At 41.0% G+C, this 19,957-nt stretch overlaps 1 protein-coding gene across 1 annotated transcript; it reads left to right on the top strand.

Annotated features, from left to right (window-relative positions):
- Nucleotides 1–2,343: 2,343 nt before the first annotated feature.
- LOC107829637 (tropinone reductase homolog At5g06060-like) lies at nt 2,344–4,743 on the top strand. The gene is made up of 4 exons (XM_075220252.1): nt 2,344–2,418; nt 3,040–3,150; nt 3,611–3,730; nt 4,322–4,743. Exons 1-4 carry the CDS (start codon nt 2,344–2,346, stop codon nt 4,496–4,498), a joined length of 483 nt encoding a protein of 160 aa, XP_075076353.1. The 3' UTR covers nt 4,499–4,743.
- Nucleotides 4,744–19,957: the final 15,214 nt, after the last annotated feature.

Raw genomic sequence — 19,957 nt, 5'->3', positions numbered from 1 at the left:
AGGAGAGAATCTTGGTGTTAATTGATTCTACATTAAATTCAATTTTTAAAAAGGGAAAGGAGATTTCTCATCTGCGTATTTTTCTCCAGAACTACAATTCAAATTCTCGAAAAAAAAGAACGAACAATTCAAATTTTCGAGTTTCAACAACTCAAAGTTGAAAAAATCTGTTCTTCCATATATTTTCCACCATTGATAGCCATTAAAAAGCTTGAAAGCTTTGAATTCAAATTTGGGTTTTCAAAAATCATTATTTGTTTGGATTGAGTGTTGTTGTAAATAATTCGGAATATGTTTAGGAGTTTATATCTCAATTTTGAGGGGTTTTGGTGAAGATTAGACTTGGTTTTGACTGAATTTCAGATTGAAACTCGAAGAAGAAGAAGAAGTAGAAGAAGAAGAAGACATATTTCCAAAAATTGTAGATAAATTGTAGAATTGTAGATCAATTGTAGATAAATTGTAGATTGGGAAGACTAAAACTTCTACAAATCTTCTACAATTATGTCGAAAATGCCAATTATGCTACAATTGAAATGGGAATTGGGATATTAAAATTCAATGTATCCAGTTTGTAGATATCTTGTAGATAAATTGTAGATTATTTGTATTCTGATTGTAGATGCATTGTTTCATGTTTTCACAAATCCAAAACGACTAAAGCTTCTACAAAATCTTCTGCAAAAAACAGTCTACAATTTATCTACAATTTTCCTAATTTTTCTACAATTTATCTACAATTTCTACAAAATTACTACATTTATACTACAATTAAACTACAATCTTATGTGAAAAAAAATATTGACAACAAAATTTGCTCTTCATCTACAAAAATCGTCACCGTTTATTGGATTGGTACATTGAACTTTTCCGACTCCGGTAACTTTTCTGGCAATCGGACGACTACCTACAAGTCTACCACAAGCAACACACCTTCTGAAATCTCCAATAGCGATGGTAAAAAGGAGCAGCGACGGTGGTGCTGACCATGTACTCTTCGATATTTTTTTCCGGTAATTAAAGAACCACCCACAAGTGTACTGTGTACAGCTATCAAATCAACACAGCTTTCGTCAACTTATGCTGGCAAAATAACGTCATTTAGCTACTACAATTTTAGCAATTATTACATGAATTACTAGGTAAAATGAGATTCATCACCTCGCCAACAAATTATTTAGTACTTTTTTATGTTTATAAAAATGAATTAAAAAGCAAAACAGAGTAGAATAAGAAAGAAATGAGAAATAGAAACCGAGAAGAGAAAGAAATGGGAGGGGGAAAACGGGTTGGTCAGATCTTAGTAATTAAGGGGAAAGAGAAACGTGGGATATATGGACACTTTTAATTAAGGAGTAAGAAACTGCCAATTAATTATACCTCTAAATTAATTATGGTATATAAATGATAATTTGGTATGCTGAAATGTAATAAACACAACCCTTAAATATTGAGGGTAATAAGGTTTCATGTATGGTACAATAAAAATCCTAAATTTTAAGATATGGAAGATAGGGTGGATTACATTGTCCCTTCTGTGGTTTTGGTCCACCTAACATAATACTCCAAAATGTGCCTCTTGGAGTTTGCAAAGATCTGAAAATACAAAAGATTCTCGTACTACTATACTAAAATTTAGTGGCAAACAAGATAAGTACTCTCTTAACTATTTTATCGGTCTTAGTTTACGTGACACATTTTTTCTTTTAATTTATGATAACAACAATAAATTTAATATAATTTTACAAATAAAATCTGAAAAATATAGTGGTATGTAATCTTATTCCTAACTTGTGAAGGTAACACGGCTATTTCTAATGAAAAATATAGTCACAACATTATTGAACTTTTCTTTCAATTTATCCAAAAATAATAATAATACATTTATATTATATTTATCTCTCAATGAGATTATTTATAATCACATCACATATTATGTATAACTTTTTAAACGTCATATTCAATCAAATAAGACCAAATAAATGGAACAGCCGGACTAAAGCTAAGAAAGAACTCAATGGCGAAGGTTGCAGCGTTTGCCAAAAGTTCCAGATGGTCTCTTAATGGTTTGGCCGCTCTTGTCACGCGGCACTTCTGGAATTGGGCGAAGATATTAATTTTCTTTCGTAAAAATTCATTATATTGTCACTTAGTGTAATTTTTTTTACAGACATGCATTATATAAATTTCTTTAGTTTAATCAAAGATCTATATTTTTTGGGCAAACAATTTGGCGCCGTCTGTGGGGATTTCCTAGTTAAAATTTTAGTTTCTTCTAGATCTATAACTAGCACACACACAAAAACGCAAAAACCCCTACTCTCTTGTATACACAGATCTAACATGGCAGGTAACAGAGAAGAAAGGATGACGGTAGTAGCCGATCTCACCACCAACCTCTTAAACACCATCAACGAGGTTTCTGAAACGGATTTGTAGTGGTTTAATAAATTTATGCACATGTCGAGAATATCCGGTTTAGATGAATCCGTTGCCGAAGCAGTGATCGGCACCTGTTACTGAGGAAACATGTCAAGGACGGATCTAGTGAATAAGCTATGGGTCCATTTGAACCTCGTAGCTTTGTCTTAGACCTTCATGTTTAAAAAAACTCCACAAAAGAAGTTACAAAACAGTAGATTTCAAACCTGGTACATCAAATGGAATGTGGTAGAATTTCGAATATGAACCTGGTCAAATCCTGAATCCGCCTATGATTCATTAAGCAGATCGGCCTAACTTACTTGGATTGAGCGTAGTAATTGTTGTCTTCATAGAAAGATTCAATATCAATAAAAACACCAATCCGAGTTGCTCTTCTAGGCGGGCAAACGACTCCTGATTCTTGAGCATGTTGGAGGATTAAGGGGAAATTGAAAAAGCTGCTTTAGTTTCTTGGAGAAGAGTGAAATGAAGAGATCTAACACTGGAATTCTTACATTGCCTTAGATGTGCTGGTTACAAAAGCAACATTCAATTTTCAGACAGTATAGAACTTTTTAGTTTTGACTAAGTCGTTACCATATCTTTTTACTGTAGATAAATAATGTTGGAACAAATATTTGGAAGCCATCTATCGAATATACAGCAGAAGATTATTCCCATATGATGGTGCTTGGTAATGAGTTTAAGCTTTATGTTGTCATGAATTATAAATGACCAAATTAAGACCTTGGCCAGGGCAATTGAATGAAAGAAGAAAAGAGTTTCTCAGGTCATTCAATGGTCGATTATATTTGACATGTACACATAGTTGGTCGCCTATTAGGATTTGACAGTTGAACCATATCCTAGGGTGATCCAGAGCTATAAGGACAGAAGGAATTACTACATTATTCTTCTACTGGTTCTTGAGAGTAAATTGTATACTTCATGCTATCCGGTCGTTAAGGAGTGCTGCTAGACGCCACCCTTGATTAGTATATTGATGTGGTCAATTTATTACCGGTTTAGTATTGAACCTATGGGGTCGCACACTAACGAGTATTATGATCTTTGCTAACGGATTGATTACTTTATTACTCTGTACACATACCATCTTCCTTTGAATCATTGAACAATGGGAAATAATGTGCCAAATGATTAGCTCTTTATTCTTACTACTATTTGACTGATGATGGCAGCTGGGATGATTCAGCTTACACGAAATTTGGCTTGTGAATGGGGAGAAGATGGTATTCGGGTTAATGCCGTTGCGCCATGGTACACAAAGACACCACTCGTGAAAAATGTAATATTCTCCTCCTGTTGCTTCTATGTCTGATTGTATGAGTCTTTTTACATCAGATCTAAGGAGAGTTATGAGGGTTCAAGAAACTCTTTGTTGAAATATGTGACCATCTCATCCAAAAGCGTAAGCTGTTAGAGAGAAAATACTTTTATTTACTTAATTATGTCTTCAACACACCCCTCACATGCGGGCTTGATTCTTTTTTGATGAGCCAAGCACGTGGACTTAATTCTGACTCGAACCCAGGCCTCTGCCTGCTCTGATACCATGTTGATCATATTTCAACAGTCATTGCATTCAGTCCGAACTAAGTAAATATATGTACATACATTAAAATCAATGTCTGCCGGAGTAAAATATACTTTGATGCTAACAGAAAGTCATACCCACATCCAAGCAGGGAGTTGCTACTGAAATTGAAACTTAACGTATAATCATTTAACAATTCTTCTAAGTTGGGTTTGGTGCATGTCAAAATTCCGAGAAGATTGCAAATACTTTGTCATTAAAAAACTGTTACTACTATCTAACTTATCACTAGAGTATACTATTAAATCAATGATGAATTTGATGGCTTTATATTCATCACAGGTGCTCAAAGATAAACCATTTTTGGATGAGTTAATAGCAAGAATGCCTCTTAGGCGTCCAGGCGAAGTTGAAGAAGCTTCATCCGTGGTGGCTTATCTTTGTCTTTCTGGCGCTTCCTACGTCACTGGCCAGGTTATAGCCGTTGACGGAGGATTCACTGTCTATGGGTTCAAATAGCTAGCCAGAGATATGGTATTTTCTCTTGTTCAGTGTTTTTTCAAGTGTGATGATTCAGTTGAAACCATCACAAATAAAAAGTTTTGATCATATCAACATGTTGGATGTGATGCTGCATTTGCTCAGCTTAAGTGTTTCTAGTGTTAGACAAACGCTATTGTACTGAAGATATAACTTCAGAACACGCATTATATCTTTTAAACGTCAATTTTCATAGAATCCATCTTGCTTAGTTCTTTCTTTCATTATACAGTAACATTACATCCGCTCGAACCCTATATCATGGTTCAGAATTATGGCTGTCAATCGGCGGTTTGGCTTATTTTGGGCCCGGTCAAAATGGGTTGAATCAATAAATGAGTGTGTTAATGACCCGTCCAAAAATTATTTGGCTTGAGATGGACTGGGTCACTAAAATTTGGATCATAACCTAACCCGCCAACTCTTACCAAGCTTTAATTAATGTGTATTGTTTTCTTATGAATTGTTTAGTTACCAAATAAGACTTTTTTCTTTTGTTAAGGCCACATATAACAGATTAGACCAAAAAAAAACTATTTTAAAGATATATTAGCAAAGTTGTTTATGGATCAGTTTGGGTAAAAATCAGCCCGACATTAGATGAGCTAAGATGGGTTGGGTCAATATGGGCTAACTTCAACTATAGGCGGTGTCAATGAGCAGCCCAATCTTGGACAGGTTGAATAGGTTAGGGCTCAAATTACTGCCCCTTTTAGAATCATTAATTTATGAATAATATAGACCAATAATAGTATAGAACCTGTGTTTCCACGAAAGAACGATAATCTATGATTGAATAGCCTCAGCAACAGGAAAGTATGGAGCCCAAAATAGGTAATAACAGCAAAGATGAGAATATACAGTGTAAGTTTAGAGCATTTGATTTCTTTTACTGAATTTTCCTTCAGATATTACTTCTAACAGCAAGTGAGAGGCTCTGTGTGTGTATTTCAACAGCATTTTTTTTTATATTTTCGTTCTCTGTTGCTTTGTAACTATGAACAAATAATAACTTCATGTCAAATTATGCTAACCCCCATAAATAAAAATTAAGTTAACATTAGATAACTAATCCATGTATTTAACCTTGATTACTGCACTAAAGATGCAAGTAACACAGATTTTCCAAGATTGCATATAAATAACTCACACATTAAACAAGATTAACTGTACCTTAGCCAATACTAACAGTGAACTTCTTTGCAAACTCCTGATAGTCCAATTAATTCAAGTTTTCTTAGGCAGAGAGTACTAAACACAAGAGTCGAGCCTGAAAAATGACCATGAAAATCATAATCAAGAAAAGAACAAGCCGGTGCACTAAGCTCCCTCTATGCGCGGGATCCGAGGAAGGACCGGACCACAAGAATTTCTTGTAGTCATAATAGAAAAAAAGTAACAAAACATGCCATACTAATCAAAGATGCAGAAATTTCTTAAAGCAAATAATATAATTCACTATTCAGTCAGATATCAAATCAAGGATACAGTTTATAAATACGTCAATCAACTATCCTTAATGCTATTTTTTAAATGTAAGCGTGAAGTAAAGAAAAAGAATGTACGTCACTTACTTGCGAAGAGGAAATTTCCTCTTTTGGCTTCGGCAGCAAAATAGAAGCTGTAAAAATTGACCAATTGTCACAGAAATTCAGATTCTTTTATAGCTACACCCGAAGATTGCCAGATTCGAATCGAACACCAGTCTTCTATTGACTTTTCAGAAAGCACCATTTACTATTATGTCGACACGTGTTCGAATCTTAGAAAAGATGGGGAGAATTAATTAAAACTTTGTACTTTATGTAAGTTTCGTTCCAAAAAGAATCCATTCAAGCTTTTCCAGTCATTTTTTATTATTATTTTAATCGGATTTTATGGCTTTCAAGCTTCTTAGCCAGAATGGGAACCTTGACGTAACTGTTAAAGTACGTTGTTGCCATATGATCAAGAGACGGGTTCGAGCCGTTAAAAAAAAAAATCTTTTACAAAAATGTAGGTTAAGGCTGCGTACAATATACTTTTTTGATCCAGTCCTTCCCTGGACCCCAAGCATAGCGAGAGCTTAGTACACCCTGGGATGTCCTTTTTAAGCTTCTTAGTCTGGGTTTGTGTGAAGTAAATATGAGCAAGCTTAGATCTAAACTTTTTTCATCGCCCCACCCATGGCAGATCTAATAAAAAATCTTCCCACTAATGCTTTAATTATCTGGCTATGATACTGATGAAGAGGGCCGGGAACTTTGATATATTTGGAACAATTTAACTTTGACCTAATTATTTTTGCCCTTGTGACATGTTTGTTACATTAATTTTATGACATATTTAATACTACATGTTTAAAAGAAAATTATTTTTTATTTTAGAAATTCCATGTGCAATCAAACAATGAGGCATAAATTGAAACAGTTAGAATATTTTTTACAGAAATAAATTGTTCATCAAACATCTTAAAATAATATGTACTCTAAATGCAGTACATACATTACTACAACACAATTTCTGTACATCACCACATACGACTATTTTATATCATACAAGTTTAAATTCGAATAATGCTTTCGATCAATTTTAAAAACAATGTTGGAATAACTGAAACATGTCGTATTATTTCTAAAATTTTCGAATATAAATCAAAAGCGAAAGTCTTAACACGCATAATCTCATCTCTTGGTACTTAAAACTAGAATATAGAAGACAATATAGTAAAAAAAATATAAAATATTTTAAAATTGTTTCATACTATATAATATAAAATATATTTGATTTTTAGCATCTTTGAATAAATTATATTTTGCATATCGTGAACTTGTAAAGTTGTAATCAAGTCGTATAAACAATATGTCAAAATCGAATCCATGCAATGTGTTCGTGAAAGTGACAACTGTTTGCTCGCATGTCATTATTGTCAAAACAGTTTATTATGAAACATATGTCATGCCAATGACCTTTTCGTTTTCCTCCCTTTTATTTAATAAAAAAACTAGGTGTTGATAACAAACATAACATCTAAAGTTTGTCCTACATGATTGCATGTGTGTCTTTCTTTGTGCGAGTTAGAAGAGAAACAATCATTGTGCCTTTTGTTTACTCATAGCGCGTTGAAAGTGATGTTTATTTTTTGGTCTTATAAAATAATTAGGAATAGAGGGATGAAATTGAAAAATAGATTTTTTTTCTAATAAATTCATTTTCTTTATGCAGGTTTTGTTGGTTTTAGAAAGGGAAACGTTCTTTGAACCTCTTCCATATTTTGTTACGCTCGAGGAACATTTCTAACATTGACCAAATTAAAACAGTCGCAATTTGCTTGCTAGACATCCCAATATATAGTGAAATAGACCATGAAGAAGTCAACAAATTCTTCGCTAGTACATGTATGAGTCAAAATCTATTTCTAGAATATAAAATAAAATGATACCGGTAAAATATCCCTAGGTCGCCACGGATGCTCCCTTATTATCTGCTCACAATTTTTGCATGTCACCTACAGAGATGGTCTATGCTCCGGAAAAGCTTGGAACAAAGGTAAAGTGGCCGCCAAATATGAGGTCCGACCTGAACACCAGAAAGTCTAACGCCCTCTATGAGTTCCACCAGGAACGCGAGCACAATACAGAAGATTGCATCACCCTCAGTCAAGAAGTCGTAAACATGTTGCGGCAAGGACACCTCAAAGAGTTGTTAAGCGACATGGAGAGGAGCAACTGAGAGATTAGGGATGCCATTATGGATCCCGAAGCAGTCGAAGCTACGGACTCGACCATAGAAGACCTCGACCCCATTCAATTGGACCTCAACGACCATAGCAAAAAGGCCTACATCGACAACAAACTTCGGGAACCAAGTAAATTCTATCAATTTTTAATAACTAATGCAGATTTGTTTGCCTTCAGCCATATAGATATGCCGGATATCCCAAAGGAAATTGTCACGCACAAACTAAATGTCGGCTCGTTCCACCCCCTCTCCCCCCCCCCCACCCACCAGTAAGACAGGTCAGGCATAATTCAACCCTGTCATCAACGATGCGGTCCGCAAGGAGGTAGAAAAACTATTAGAGAACGGCTCCATCAAGGAGTCAAAGTACCCTAAGTAGATTGCCAATGTAGTGATGGTCAAAAAGAAAAATGAAAAATGGCGGATGTACGTGGATTTCACAGACTTGAACAAAGCATATCCGAAGGATTAGTTCCCATTCCCCTCATCGACGCAACAGGCGGGCACGAGCTATTGAGTTTCTTGGACGTATACTCAAGCTACAACCAAATACTTATGGCGGAAGAAGACCAGGAGGAAACCATGTTCATCACCCACCAAGGAACATATTGTTGTAGGGTCATGCCATTTGGGCTAAAAAATACGGGGGATACATATCAAAGATTAGTCACGAAAATGTACAAAGACCAACTCGACAGGACCATGAAAGTATATATAGACGACATGTTGGTCAAATCCATAAAGGCAAAGGATCACATCGATCATTTAAATAAAGCCTTTGACATACTAAGATGGTACGGAATGAAATTGAACGCGGAGAAGTGCACGTTTGGTGTAGCCTCGAGAAAGTTCTAGGGTTTTTTTTGTGTCACAACGGGGAATCAAGGTCAACCTAACCAAATCAAAGCTATCGAGGGGATACTAGAACTCTTGACTACCAAGAAGCAAGTCCAAAGGTTGACTAGTTAAATCGCCGCTCTATCAAGATTCATCTCACGATCGTCTAACAGATGTCACAAATTTTTTGGCGTACTCAAAAAGGACAGTGGCCTTGAATGAACTCCCGAGTGCGTCCAGGCTCTACGAGAACTGAAGTCATATCTATCATCACCACCCCTGCTTTCAAAACCCGAAGCTGTGAAGCAGCTCATCGTCTATCTAGATGTCTCCGAAGTAGTGGTAAGTGCAGTCCTGATCCGCGAAAAAAGGTATATCCCATCTATTATATTAGCAGAACACTCATCGACGATGAGACGAGGTACCCGTACCTCGAAAAATTTGCTCTGGCATTGGTCGTAGCTTCACGAAAGCTCAAACCTTATTTCTAGTGCCACCCCATCTCGGTCATTACAACTTTTCCCCATGAGGAGCATTTTGCATAAACCTGAGCTATTGGGGAGGCTGGCTAAGTAGGACATCGAGCTAAGTGAGCACGATATCACATACCAGCCACGAACAACGATAAAGTCATCAGTGCTTGCCGACTTCGTCGTTGACTTTATTGCACCTATATTTCCTAAAGTCGAAAAGGAAGCCATCTAGACTTCTTCCAAATACGAGACCTCAGGGTCCTATACACTGATGGTGCATCTAATGCATCAAGGTATGGACTAGGACTCGTACTCGAGGTCCCCATCGACGAAGTAATTTGCCAGTCCATAAGGTTCCCGGATATGGCTAATAACGAGGCCGAGTATGAAGTCGTAATTTCAGGAATGAGGCTAGCACTTAAGTATAGGGCGAAGCGGTTGAAACTCCGTTGTGATTCCCAGCTCATAGTCAACAAAGTCACAAGGACTTTCTAATTCAAGGAACAAAGGTTACAATAACTATCAGATCGAGATCTGCAAGCTACTACCTAAGTTTGATGAATGCCAGCTCGACTAGATCCCTCGTGTGCAGAACGCCAAATCGGAAAGCCTTGCCGTAGCCACCAAAAGCATCACGACTGGGGATAAATGCGTAGTCCACCTCCTCAACTCATCACTAGACCAAGAGGTAAGAACCATAAACTTAACTTAGGATTGGCGGCCCAAAAAATGTCAAGAATCTAAGAATGCAAGCGGCCAAATACAGTATCCTTCAGAGTGATTTGTACAAGGGAATTTATGGAGGCCCTATGGTGAAGTTTCTTGGCCAAAACCAGACCCAGCGCATCCTCGAAGAAGTCCATAAAGGACATTGTGATGCTTACTCCGGTAATCGAGCACTAGTCAGATGCCTCATATGAGCGAGATATTATTGGCCTACCATGAAAAAGGACGTCGTATACCTCATGAGGAAATGGGAACAGTGCCAAAAGTATGCCCCAATGATTCACCAAGCAGGCAAACACCTCCACTCGGTCACCTCCCCATGGCCATTCATCAAATGGGGAATGAAAATCGTAGGCCTCCGCCCAGCGGGGCGAGGTAATGTACAATTCCTTTTAGTTTTAACTGACTATTTACCTAAATGGGTGGAAGTAGGAGCATTCACCTAAATATGGGAACAAGAAGTAATCATCTTTATATAGAGAAACATCATCTGCCGATTTGGCCTACCTTAGGAAATTAGCTGTGACAATGGACCCTAGTTCACGGGAAAGAAAACTGTCAAATTCTTCGAGAAATGGCATATCAAGAGGATACTTTCAAACTTGTACCACCCAGCGGGTAACAAACAAGAAGAGTCCTCTAACAAGTGCATACTAAATATCATGAAGAAAAAGCTCGAGGATGCCAAGGGACTGTGGCCAGAAATAATATCTGAAGTATTATGGGCCTACCGAACAACTCCAAAGACGATCACATGATAGGCTCCCTACTCTTTGGTATATGGGACCGAGGCACTAATACCGGTCGAAGTTGGAGAACTCAATCTAAGGTACTCCTACAAAAGCGGTACAAGTAACGATGAGAGCAGAAGACAGGAACTCGACGAAATCGACGAACGAAAAGATATGGCGTACACAAGAATGGTCGTTCAAAAACAACAAACAGAACACTATTACAACAAAAAAGCAAAGTTCTGGCTGCTTAAAGTTGGGGACTACGTGCTAAAATCTAAAACTCAAGCGAGCAAAGAACCCAGGAAGGCCAGCTGGGAACATACTGGGATGGTCCATACAAAACCACTGCCAAAGCAAACAAGGGTTCATTCCAACTAAAAAAAATTTGAAGGAAATCAAATACCAAACAATTAGAACACCACCTCAAATACTTCAACTTCTAAGAGAAAGTGTCCCCCAAGTCGTACTCATTTTCCCTTTCTTGAGTTTTGTCCCATTTGGGTTTTCTCAAGGAGGATTTTAATGAGGCGGCGAAAGGAACACAATGACTCGAAGTATGCGAGGGAGGGAATTGTTATTTTAATTGCTCGACTTCTCAATACTCTCTAAGTCAAACAATGAAGGGACTAGGTAGACTAGGACTGGAACACCAGCCAACACCCAAAATAAGTAACTCTCCAATAATGTAACCAAAGAAACAACGTCAAAGTAATAAGAAACTTACATTTATCACAAATTTTTTGTATCAAGGTTATGTTCGACCAAGCTCGAACAAACACCTACTGGCCCTCGGTCGTGATTTAACAAAAGGTAAAGTTCCACAAAGCTCGAACAAATACTATCAGCCCTAGGCTATAATTTAACAAAAGGTCAAGTTAGACCAAGCTCGAACAAACACCTAATGGACCTTGGCCGCAGTTTAACAAAAAGATGTTCGACCTCACTCGAACAAACACCTATACCCTCGACCGCAATTTAACGAAAAGGTTATGTTCGACCTTGCTCGAACAGACACCTACCGGTCTCGACCACAATCTAACGAAAAGGTTATGTTCTACCTCGCTCGAACAGACACCTACCAACCCTCGATCGCAGTTTAACGAAAAGGTTATGTTCGACCTTGCTCGAACAAACACCTACCGGCCCTCGACCGCAATTTAACGAAAAGGCTATATTCGACCTCGCTCGAACAAATACCTACCGACCCTCGCCTGCGGTTTAACTAAAATGTTGTGTTCAACCTCGCTCGAACAAAAACCTACCAGCCCTCGACCCCGATTTAACAAAAGGTTATGTTTGACCTCACTCGAACAAATACCTATCGGCCCTCGTGCGACAACTTAACAAAAGGTCAAAATTGACTAAGTCCAAACAACACCTATCGGCCCTTAGCCAAAACTCAACAAAGAAATACACTCGACTTATATAAACAAAGGGATGATATGAACCACAAATATTTGGATCCAAGGCCACGACCAGCTGAAAGACAACAACAATGAGGAATAAAGGGAAATAAGCAAACAACAAAAGTAAAAAATACACAAGTACATAAAAGTAAACCATAGGATTAGAATGGGATGCAAGGAATGACTTTGATAATTCATACTTAAAAAGTTTTTTACAAAAGGCTATTGAAGTCGCCGACAAAAATACACAAAAAATCAAACAAAACTACTAGCCATCGTCACTACGGGCTTCAGTTCCCTCGCCCGCTCGGTCTCCTATAAAATCACCACCTTGACCACCGGTACCCTCATCGTCTCGGACCTTAGCGCCCTCTCCATCCTCACCCTAAAGGTATATGGAATCATACCAAGCCTCGTCCTTGAGGAAATCCACAACATCCTTATTGCCCTCTTCTTCACCAGGAGGAGTAGTCGGATCATAACTGCAAGCAACCTGATCCTCGCGAGCCTTGACACAAGCACCCTTGAAGTTCGTAGTAGAAATAGAGCCCGCTGTATACAACTTGTGAAGCACGTCTAGTCGGGCTTCAGCGTGAATCTATTATTTGTACAAATCACAGGGAATGTTGAGGAATCCAGAAGCCACAGATGAAGAAGTCCATTCAAGTATTTTAGCGTTCTCGGCCTCTAGAGCAACAACCCGATCATAAATAGCACAGGTCTCTTTCTCCAGCCCCCAATCCTTTCATCGAGTCGCTCTTCTTTAATCCTTTCCATGGACAAGTCATTTTCTCGCTCGAAAAAGAGAGTTCGAACACCACCTCAAGGGACTCCATCTTCCTCAAAGCCTCTAACCCGATGGACTCCGTCGTCTCTAGCTCCTCCATCTTCTCGGTGACCTCGCCACTAAGAGCCTCCTTCTTGAATTGACAATTCTCAAGCTGGCCTCGCAGCAAGACTACCTAAGCTTGGAGGTCACTGCACTGGGCTTCTACCCCTTGCTAAGCTTGAGCTCTTCTTCTTTACTCCTCAACGTCCCCTCCAGGATTCTACATTTCCCAACTACTCCCACCAGCTCCTCGTCTCTTTCACTCAAGTCCTTCCATAATTGGATCACATTGCCACTTTCGCGGAGGCGGCACCAGAGCTCTTGGTACTTCTCGAGGCATTTGAAGTACTTATCCTTCAACTTCACATAAATATCTTTACATATATGCTCCCTACGAGCGCTTTCAATCTCCAAGATGACCATCTATAAAACGAACAAAGGGAGTTAGAGCCTACGAAAGAGCAAAACGTAAAGAAAATAATGGAAAGCAAATGTACTCACCCGAAGGGCGAGACCAGCAATGTTATTTAACATGTCGCTATTACTCATGGTACCAGGGGTCGTACCCTCAATTTAGAATGAAGTGGACAGAGGGAGGGGACTATCTCCTCGGTATTCACAAGAAGGTTACGATCCATCAGGATCGCAATAGTCCTTGAACCCCTTTATAACCTCACTTAGATACAGCTGACCATGGCACACTGCTGCCAGTCTTTTCTCGTCTATCAAGCTCAACTGTTCCAATCGAGCTTTGACCCATTCATCATTATCAATCTCGGCTTCAGCGACAATCCGGATGGACGGAATTTTGACCTCCGCTGGTATTATGGCCTCAGTTCCGTACACCAACAAATAAGGGGTTGCACCTATGGAAGTCCGAACGGTAGTGCGATAGCCCAACAAAGCAAAGGGTAATCTCTCGTGCCATTGTCTGGATCCTTCCACCATCTTCCGCAGTATCTTCTTGATGTTCTTATTGGCTGCTTCGACCGCTCCATTCGCTTTGGGACGATATGGGGTGGAATTGCGGTGTGTAATCTTGAATTGTTGGCATACCTCTCTCATCAAGCTGCTGTTAAGATTTGCACCGTTGTCCGTAATGATTACTTTTGGGATCCCAAATCTGCATATGATATGGGAGTGAACAAAATCTACCACTGACTTTTTAGTTACCGACTTGAAGGTTTTAGCCTCGACCCATTTGGTGAAGTAGTCAATGGTCACCAGAATGAACCTATGGTCGTTGGATGCTGCCGGCTCGATAGGCCCAATGACATCCATGCCCCATGCGACAAACGGCCAGGGTGCTGACATCGTATGTAACCCTGTTGGCAGAGAATGTATCAGATCTCCATGTATCTGACACTGATGGCATTTCCTCACGAAAGTGATACAGTCATGCTCCATGGTGAGCCAATAATACCCTGCTCGAAGGATCTTTCTTGCCAACACATATCCGCTCATATGTGGCCCACAAACTCCAGCATGCACTTCTGCCATAACCGTCGAGGCTTGACCGGCGTCTATGCATCTTTACAATCCCAAGTCCGGGGTTCTCCTGTACAACACTCCTCCACTGAGGAAGAAACCATTCGCCAAACGCCGAAGGGCTATTTTTTGGTCTCCAGTGGCCTGTTCTGGATATATCCCCATTCTGAGGTATTCCTTGATATCATGAAACCAGGGCTCGCCATCTACTTCCTCTTCCACTGCGTTGCAATAAGCGTGCTGATCACGAACCTGTATGTGCAAAGGGTCTACATACATTTTGTCAGGGTGGTGTAGCATTGATGCTAAGGTGGCCAATGCATCCGTAACCTCGTTATGAACTCTCGGGATATGCTTGAATTCCACTGATCGAAATTGCTTGCTCAGATCGTGCAAGCATTGTCGATATGGTATGAGTTTCAAATCCCGTGTTTCCCATTCACCCTGAATCTGATGTACCAAGAGGTCCGAGTCTCCCAAGACCAAAACGTCTTGGACATCCATGTCCGCAGCTAATCGCAGACCCAAAATGCAAGCTTCATACTCGGCCATATTATTGGTGCAATAGAAGCGTAGTTGAGCCGTAACAGGATAATGGCGTCCTGTTTCAGAAATGAGTACTGCTCCTATTCTAACCCCTTTCGCGTTTGCAGCTCCATCGAAGAAAAGCTTCCAACCCGGTTCCTCGGGTAACGCCAGCTCACTTGTATGCATCACCTCTTCGTCGGGAAAATACGTTCTTAAAGGCTCGTATTTTTCATCAACGGGATTTTCTGCCAAATGGTCGGCCAGCGCTTGGGCTTTCATGGCTGTCCTTGTCACATAGACGATATCGAACTCTGTGAGCAGAATTTGCCATTTTGCCAACCTCCCTGTGGGCATAGGTTTCTGAAAGATGTACTTCAATGGGTCCAAATGGGATATGAGATAAGTAGTATACGAGGACAGGTAGTGCTTCAACTTCTGAGCCACCCAGGTTAGGGCGCATCACGTTTTCTCGAGTTGAGTGTACTTGACCTCATATACTGTGAACTTCTTGCTAAGATAATAAATTGCCTGCTCCTTCCTTCCTGTGACATCATGTTGCCCCAGTACACAGCCAAATGAATTTTCCAGGACCGTCAGATAAAGAATTAAGGGCTTCCCTGGCTTAGGTGGAACCAACACGGGTGGATTAGACAAATACCCTTTGATTTGGTCGAAAGCCTCTTGACACTCTGCCGTCCAGCTTACCGCAGCATCTTTTTTCAGCAACCGAAATATGGGTTCACAAGTCGCCGTGAGTTGAGCGATGAACTTGCTGATGTAATTGAGTCTCCCCAATAGACTCATTACCTCTGTTTTGTTCCTCGGCGGCGGCAAATCTCGGATGGATTTGATCTTGGATGGGTCTAACTCAATACCCCGTCGACTGACGATGGATCCTAACAGCTTTCCTGATGAAACCCCGAACGCGCATCTGGCCGGGTTGAGCTTGATATCATACCTTCGGAGTCTTTGGAAAAATCTCCTCAGGTCTGCTACATGGTTTTCCTGACGCCAAGACTTTATGATCACATCATCTACGTACACCTCAATTTCTTTGTGTATCATGTCGTGAAACACAGTAGTCATTGCTCGCATGTACGTTGCCCCGACATTCTTCAATCCGAACAACATTACCCGATAGCAGTAAGTTCCCCATGGCGTAATAAAAGCTGTCTTTTCCGCATCTTCCTCGTCCATTAGGATCTGATGATATCCCGCATAGCAATCCACAAAGGATCCGATCTCGCGCCCAACACAATTATCGATCAGGATATGGATGTTGGGCAATGGAAAATTGTCCTTGGGACTTGCTTTGTTGAGGTTGCGGTAGTCGACGCATACCCTGATTTTCCCATCCTTCTTCGGAACTGGTACCACATTGGCCAACCACTCGGGATATCGAGTAACCCGAATGACCCTCGCCTACAGCTGCTTAATCACCTCTTCTTTGATTTTTACACTCATTTCTGTTTTAAATTTCCTTAGCTTTTGCTTGACCGGAGGGTATGCCGGGTTAGTGGGCAATTTGTGAACCACTAAATTGGTGCTTAATCCCGGCATATCATCATATGATCATGCAAAGACATCTTTGAATTCCACGAGGGTTTTGATCAATTCTTCCCTGACATTCGGCTCAATGTGGATGCTGATTTTGGTTTTTCGGACATTATCAGCGTCTCCTAGATTCACAGCCTCAGTGTCATTTAGGTTAGGCTTGGGTTTCTCTTCAAATTGGCACAATTCTCGGTTTATCTCTTCGAAGGCTTCATCTTCGTCATATTCACACTCCTTATCACAAACGACCTCTTGTAGCATTAAGTTGGGCTCAGATTGATTTATTGGACTAGGTCGAAGATCCGCTGTGCATGCCATGTCATTAGAACCAGTAAAAAAAGAACTATTCAGAAAGAAAAAAAAAGAACAAAAACAAAATTAAAACGAGACAAAAGAAGAGAACTTTATTAAACTTGCGGATAGCAGGGTTCACACTTTTACAAAACAAAATAAAAAATTGGGATTACACCTTGGAATAATCCGAACAAGAAAAGCATAAATCAAAGCCTACTACCAAGACTCCCCCCGGATAGGAAGATGAGTAACTGTCCAATTGTTGGTTTTGGCCTCAGGCCCCACAAACTATATCTCCGCTCTGCTGGAACTCTCTCCAACTTCTACCATATTGACATCAGCAAATAGCCTCTCGAAACTCTGATTTAGGTCCCCGTCCATCCCGATCAATGGTCTGAGAATCTTTGGGACCGGTGGCCCCTTGGCACTTGCTTTGACAAAAGATCTTGAGAGTCGTGGCACCGGCTTGGGCAGAAACCAAACTTTCTTCTTCATTTTTCGCGCTCGCTTCACATCTGCTGCAGTAGGTTTGAACCCCAACCCAAAAGTTTCCAAATTTTTAGGCAGGGAGACAGGTTGGACAATCCCCTGAAGCTCAACACCCAAGCCTTTTCCCGGCACAAACCCGTTGCCCAGCATTTCCGAGACCATCATGGCTGTTGCGGAGGCTACCCTAGGGTGCGGGAGGATCTCACCCTCAGAAATCTTGTTTGCCGCCATCGTATCGAAAATCTGGTAGACCCAAGGACCTTTGTCATCATCGGTCTCTATGAAGGGCACAATGGCGCCACCCATGGTGCACGCCGTGTCCTCGCCGTGCAGTACGACCTCCTGCCTATCCCACTCGAACTTGACCATCTGATGTAGGGTGGAAGGCAATGCTTTGGCAGCGTGAATCCACGGTCGTCCTAACAGAAGGTTATAAGATACTGTGGAATCTAACACCTGGAACTCCATGGTAAACAGGACTGGACTGATGGTCAATTCAAGTACAATATCCCCCACAGTGGCTATTCCATTTCCTTCAAACTCTCGGACGCAAATGCTATTCTTGTGGATTCTTCCGTGGTCGATCTTTAACTGGTTCAGAGTGGATAATGGACAAATGTTGGCACTTGAACCGTTATCCACCAATACCCGAGTAACTACCGAGTTTTCACATTTGACAGTTAGGTAAAGAGCTTTATTATGCTCCGTACCTTCCACCGGCAGATCATCATCTGAGAATGTTACCCTGTTCACCTCGAAAATCTTGTTGGCAATGGTTTCCAGGTGGTTTACAGAAATCTCGTTGGGCACATGAGCTTCGTTCAATATCTTCATCAGGGCCCGACGATGTTCCTCAGAATGGATTAGTAACGATAGCAGCGAGATCTGGGCTGGTGTTTTCCTCAGCTGTTCGACCACAGAGTAGTCCTGCACTTTCATCTTCCTCAAGAATTCCTCAGCCTCTTCTTCGGACACAGGTTTCTTGGTTGCAGCTGGGTTGGGTCTTCTCAGCTCCACCGTAGCAAAACACCGTCCTGATCGAGTCAGCCCTTGCGCTTCACAACTAACTTCCTCCACTTGTTTTCCTTTGTACATCACCACTGCCTTCTCGTATTTCCAAGGCACGGCCTTGCTATCAATCATAGGCAGCTGGACTACATGCTTTATGGTGACCAGTTCCCTGTATACCCCTTTCAACGCTACTGCAGGTGTGGGTGGAGTCCCTGATATTACCAACTTGTTTGGCTCCGGTTTGCTTGTTATGGCGGACGGGCTCTTTCCCAATATCACTACTGTCTTGACGCCTTCTCCCTGCGACTGTACCCCCGTTCCTCCACTGGTCGATCCTCATTTCGGTGCGGCCTGGATCATCATCACTGTTTGTGAGGGCTTTCTCAGCTTTCCTCCCTCATACACCACCTCAAATCATGTGAGTCTCGTGGTGTGCTGGCAATGGGTTCTGGTTGATGTTAGGTGCCTCCGGTGTCTGGACCTCGATCTTATTGGTATCAATAAGATCCTGTATGGCATGCCTCAACTTCCAACACTTTTCGGTATCATGCCCCAGCATCCCTGAGCAGTACTCACAGCTTATTGATCGTTCTAAATTTTGGGGTGGGAGATTTGGCTCTCGAGTCTCGACAGGACTAACCAAACCCAATTGCCTCAATTTGTGGAACAACGCGGTGTAGGTTTCTCCCAACTCAGTGAAAGTTCTATGTTTCTGTAGCCTGTCATTCCTGGCAGCTTGATTTCCTCGAAAACCTGCCCCTGGAGGGTTTCTATATGCCCTTGGTGGAGGATAGGTGTTTTGTGGTAGTGCATATGTGTTCTGGGGAGCCGGTGCGCGCCATTGCGGGCGAGCCGGAGGCTGAGTGTATGTCTGGGCTTGGTGTACGGAGAAATGTGGTTCTCGAGGCGGATAGCAGTACTGTGGTGGGTTGTATGGGTAGTTTGGCCTGTGAGGTCTGGGTTGGTTGTAGTGGGGTTTGCCAGACCTAGACCAACTGCTTGCCTCAATCATGGCAATTTCTTCTTTCTTCCTTCTTCCCAGCGCACCTCCCGTGCCGCTATGAATAGCCTGGGTCATGGCCTTGAGTGCCGAGTAATTCAGGATTTTGTCAAACCTCAGACCCTCTTCTATCATGACCCCTATCTCCACTACCTCGTTGAAGGATTTTCCAACCGTCGTCACCAAGTGACCAAAGTAGGTTGGATCCAGTGTTTACAAGAAGTAGTCCACCATTTCTCCCTCTCTCATGGGAGGATCAACTCTGGCTGCTTGCTCTCTCCAGCGGAACCCAAACTCGCGAAAACTTTCCCCGAGCTTCTTCCTGGTCCTCAGCAATGTGAGACGGTCA

The sequence above is a fragment of the Nicotiana tabacum genome, chromosome 8 (genome assembly GCF_000715075.1).
Source record: "Nicotiana tabacum cultivar K326 chromosome 8, ASM71507v2, whole genome shotgun sequence".
Classification (NCBI taxonomy): Eukaryota; Viridiplantae; Streptophyta; class Magnoliopsida; order Solanales; family Solanaceae; genus Nicotiana; species Nicotiana tabacum.
Note: the sequence above shows the minus strand (reverse complement) of the source record. Positions and strands in the feature narration are given on the sequence as shown.

Excerpts from the sequence above, each read along its gene's own strand:
- LOC107829637 (XM_075220252.1), top strand. The coding sequence starts at position 2,344 with ATGGCAGGTAACAGAGAAGAAAGGATGACGGTAGTAGCCGATCTCACC. Across the intron at positions 2,419-3,039 it reads TCTTAAACACCATCAACGAG|ATAAATAATGTTGGAACAAA; the intron begins GTTTCTGAAACG and ends TTTTTACTGTAG. Across the intron at positions 3,731-4,321 it reads AGACACCACTCGTGAAAAAT|GTGCTCAAAGATAAACCATT; the intron begins GTAATATTCTCC and ends TATTCATCACAG.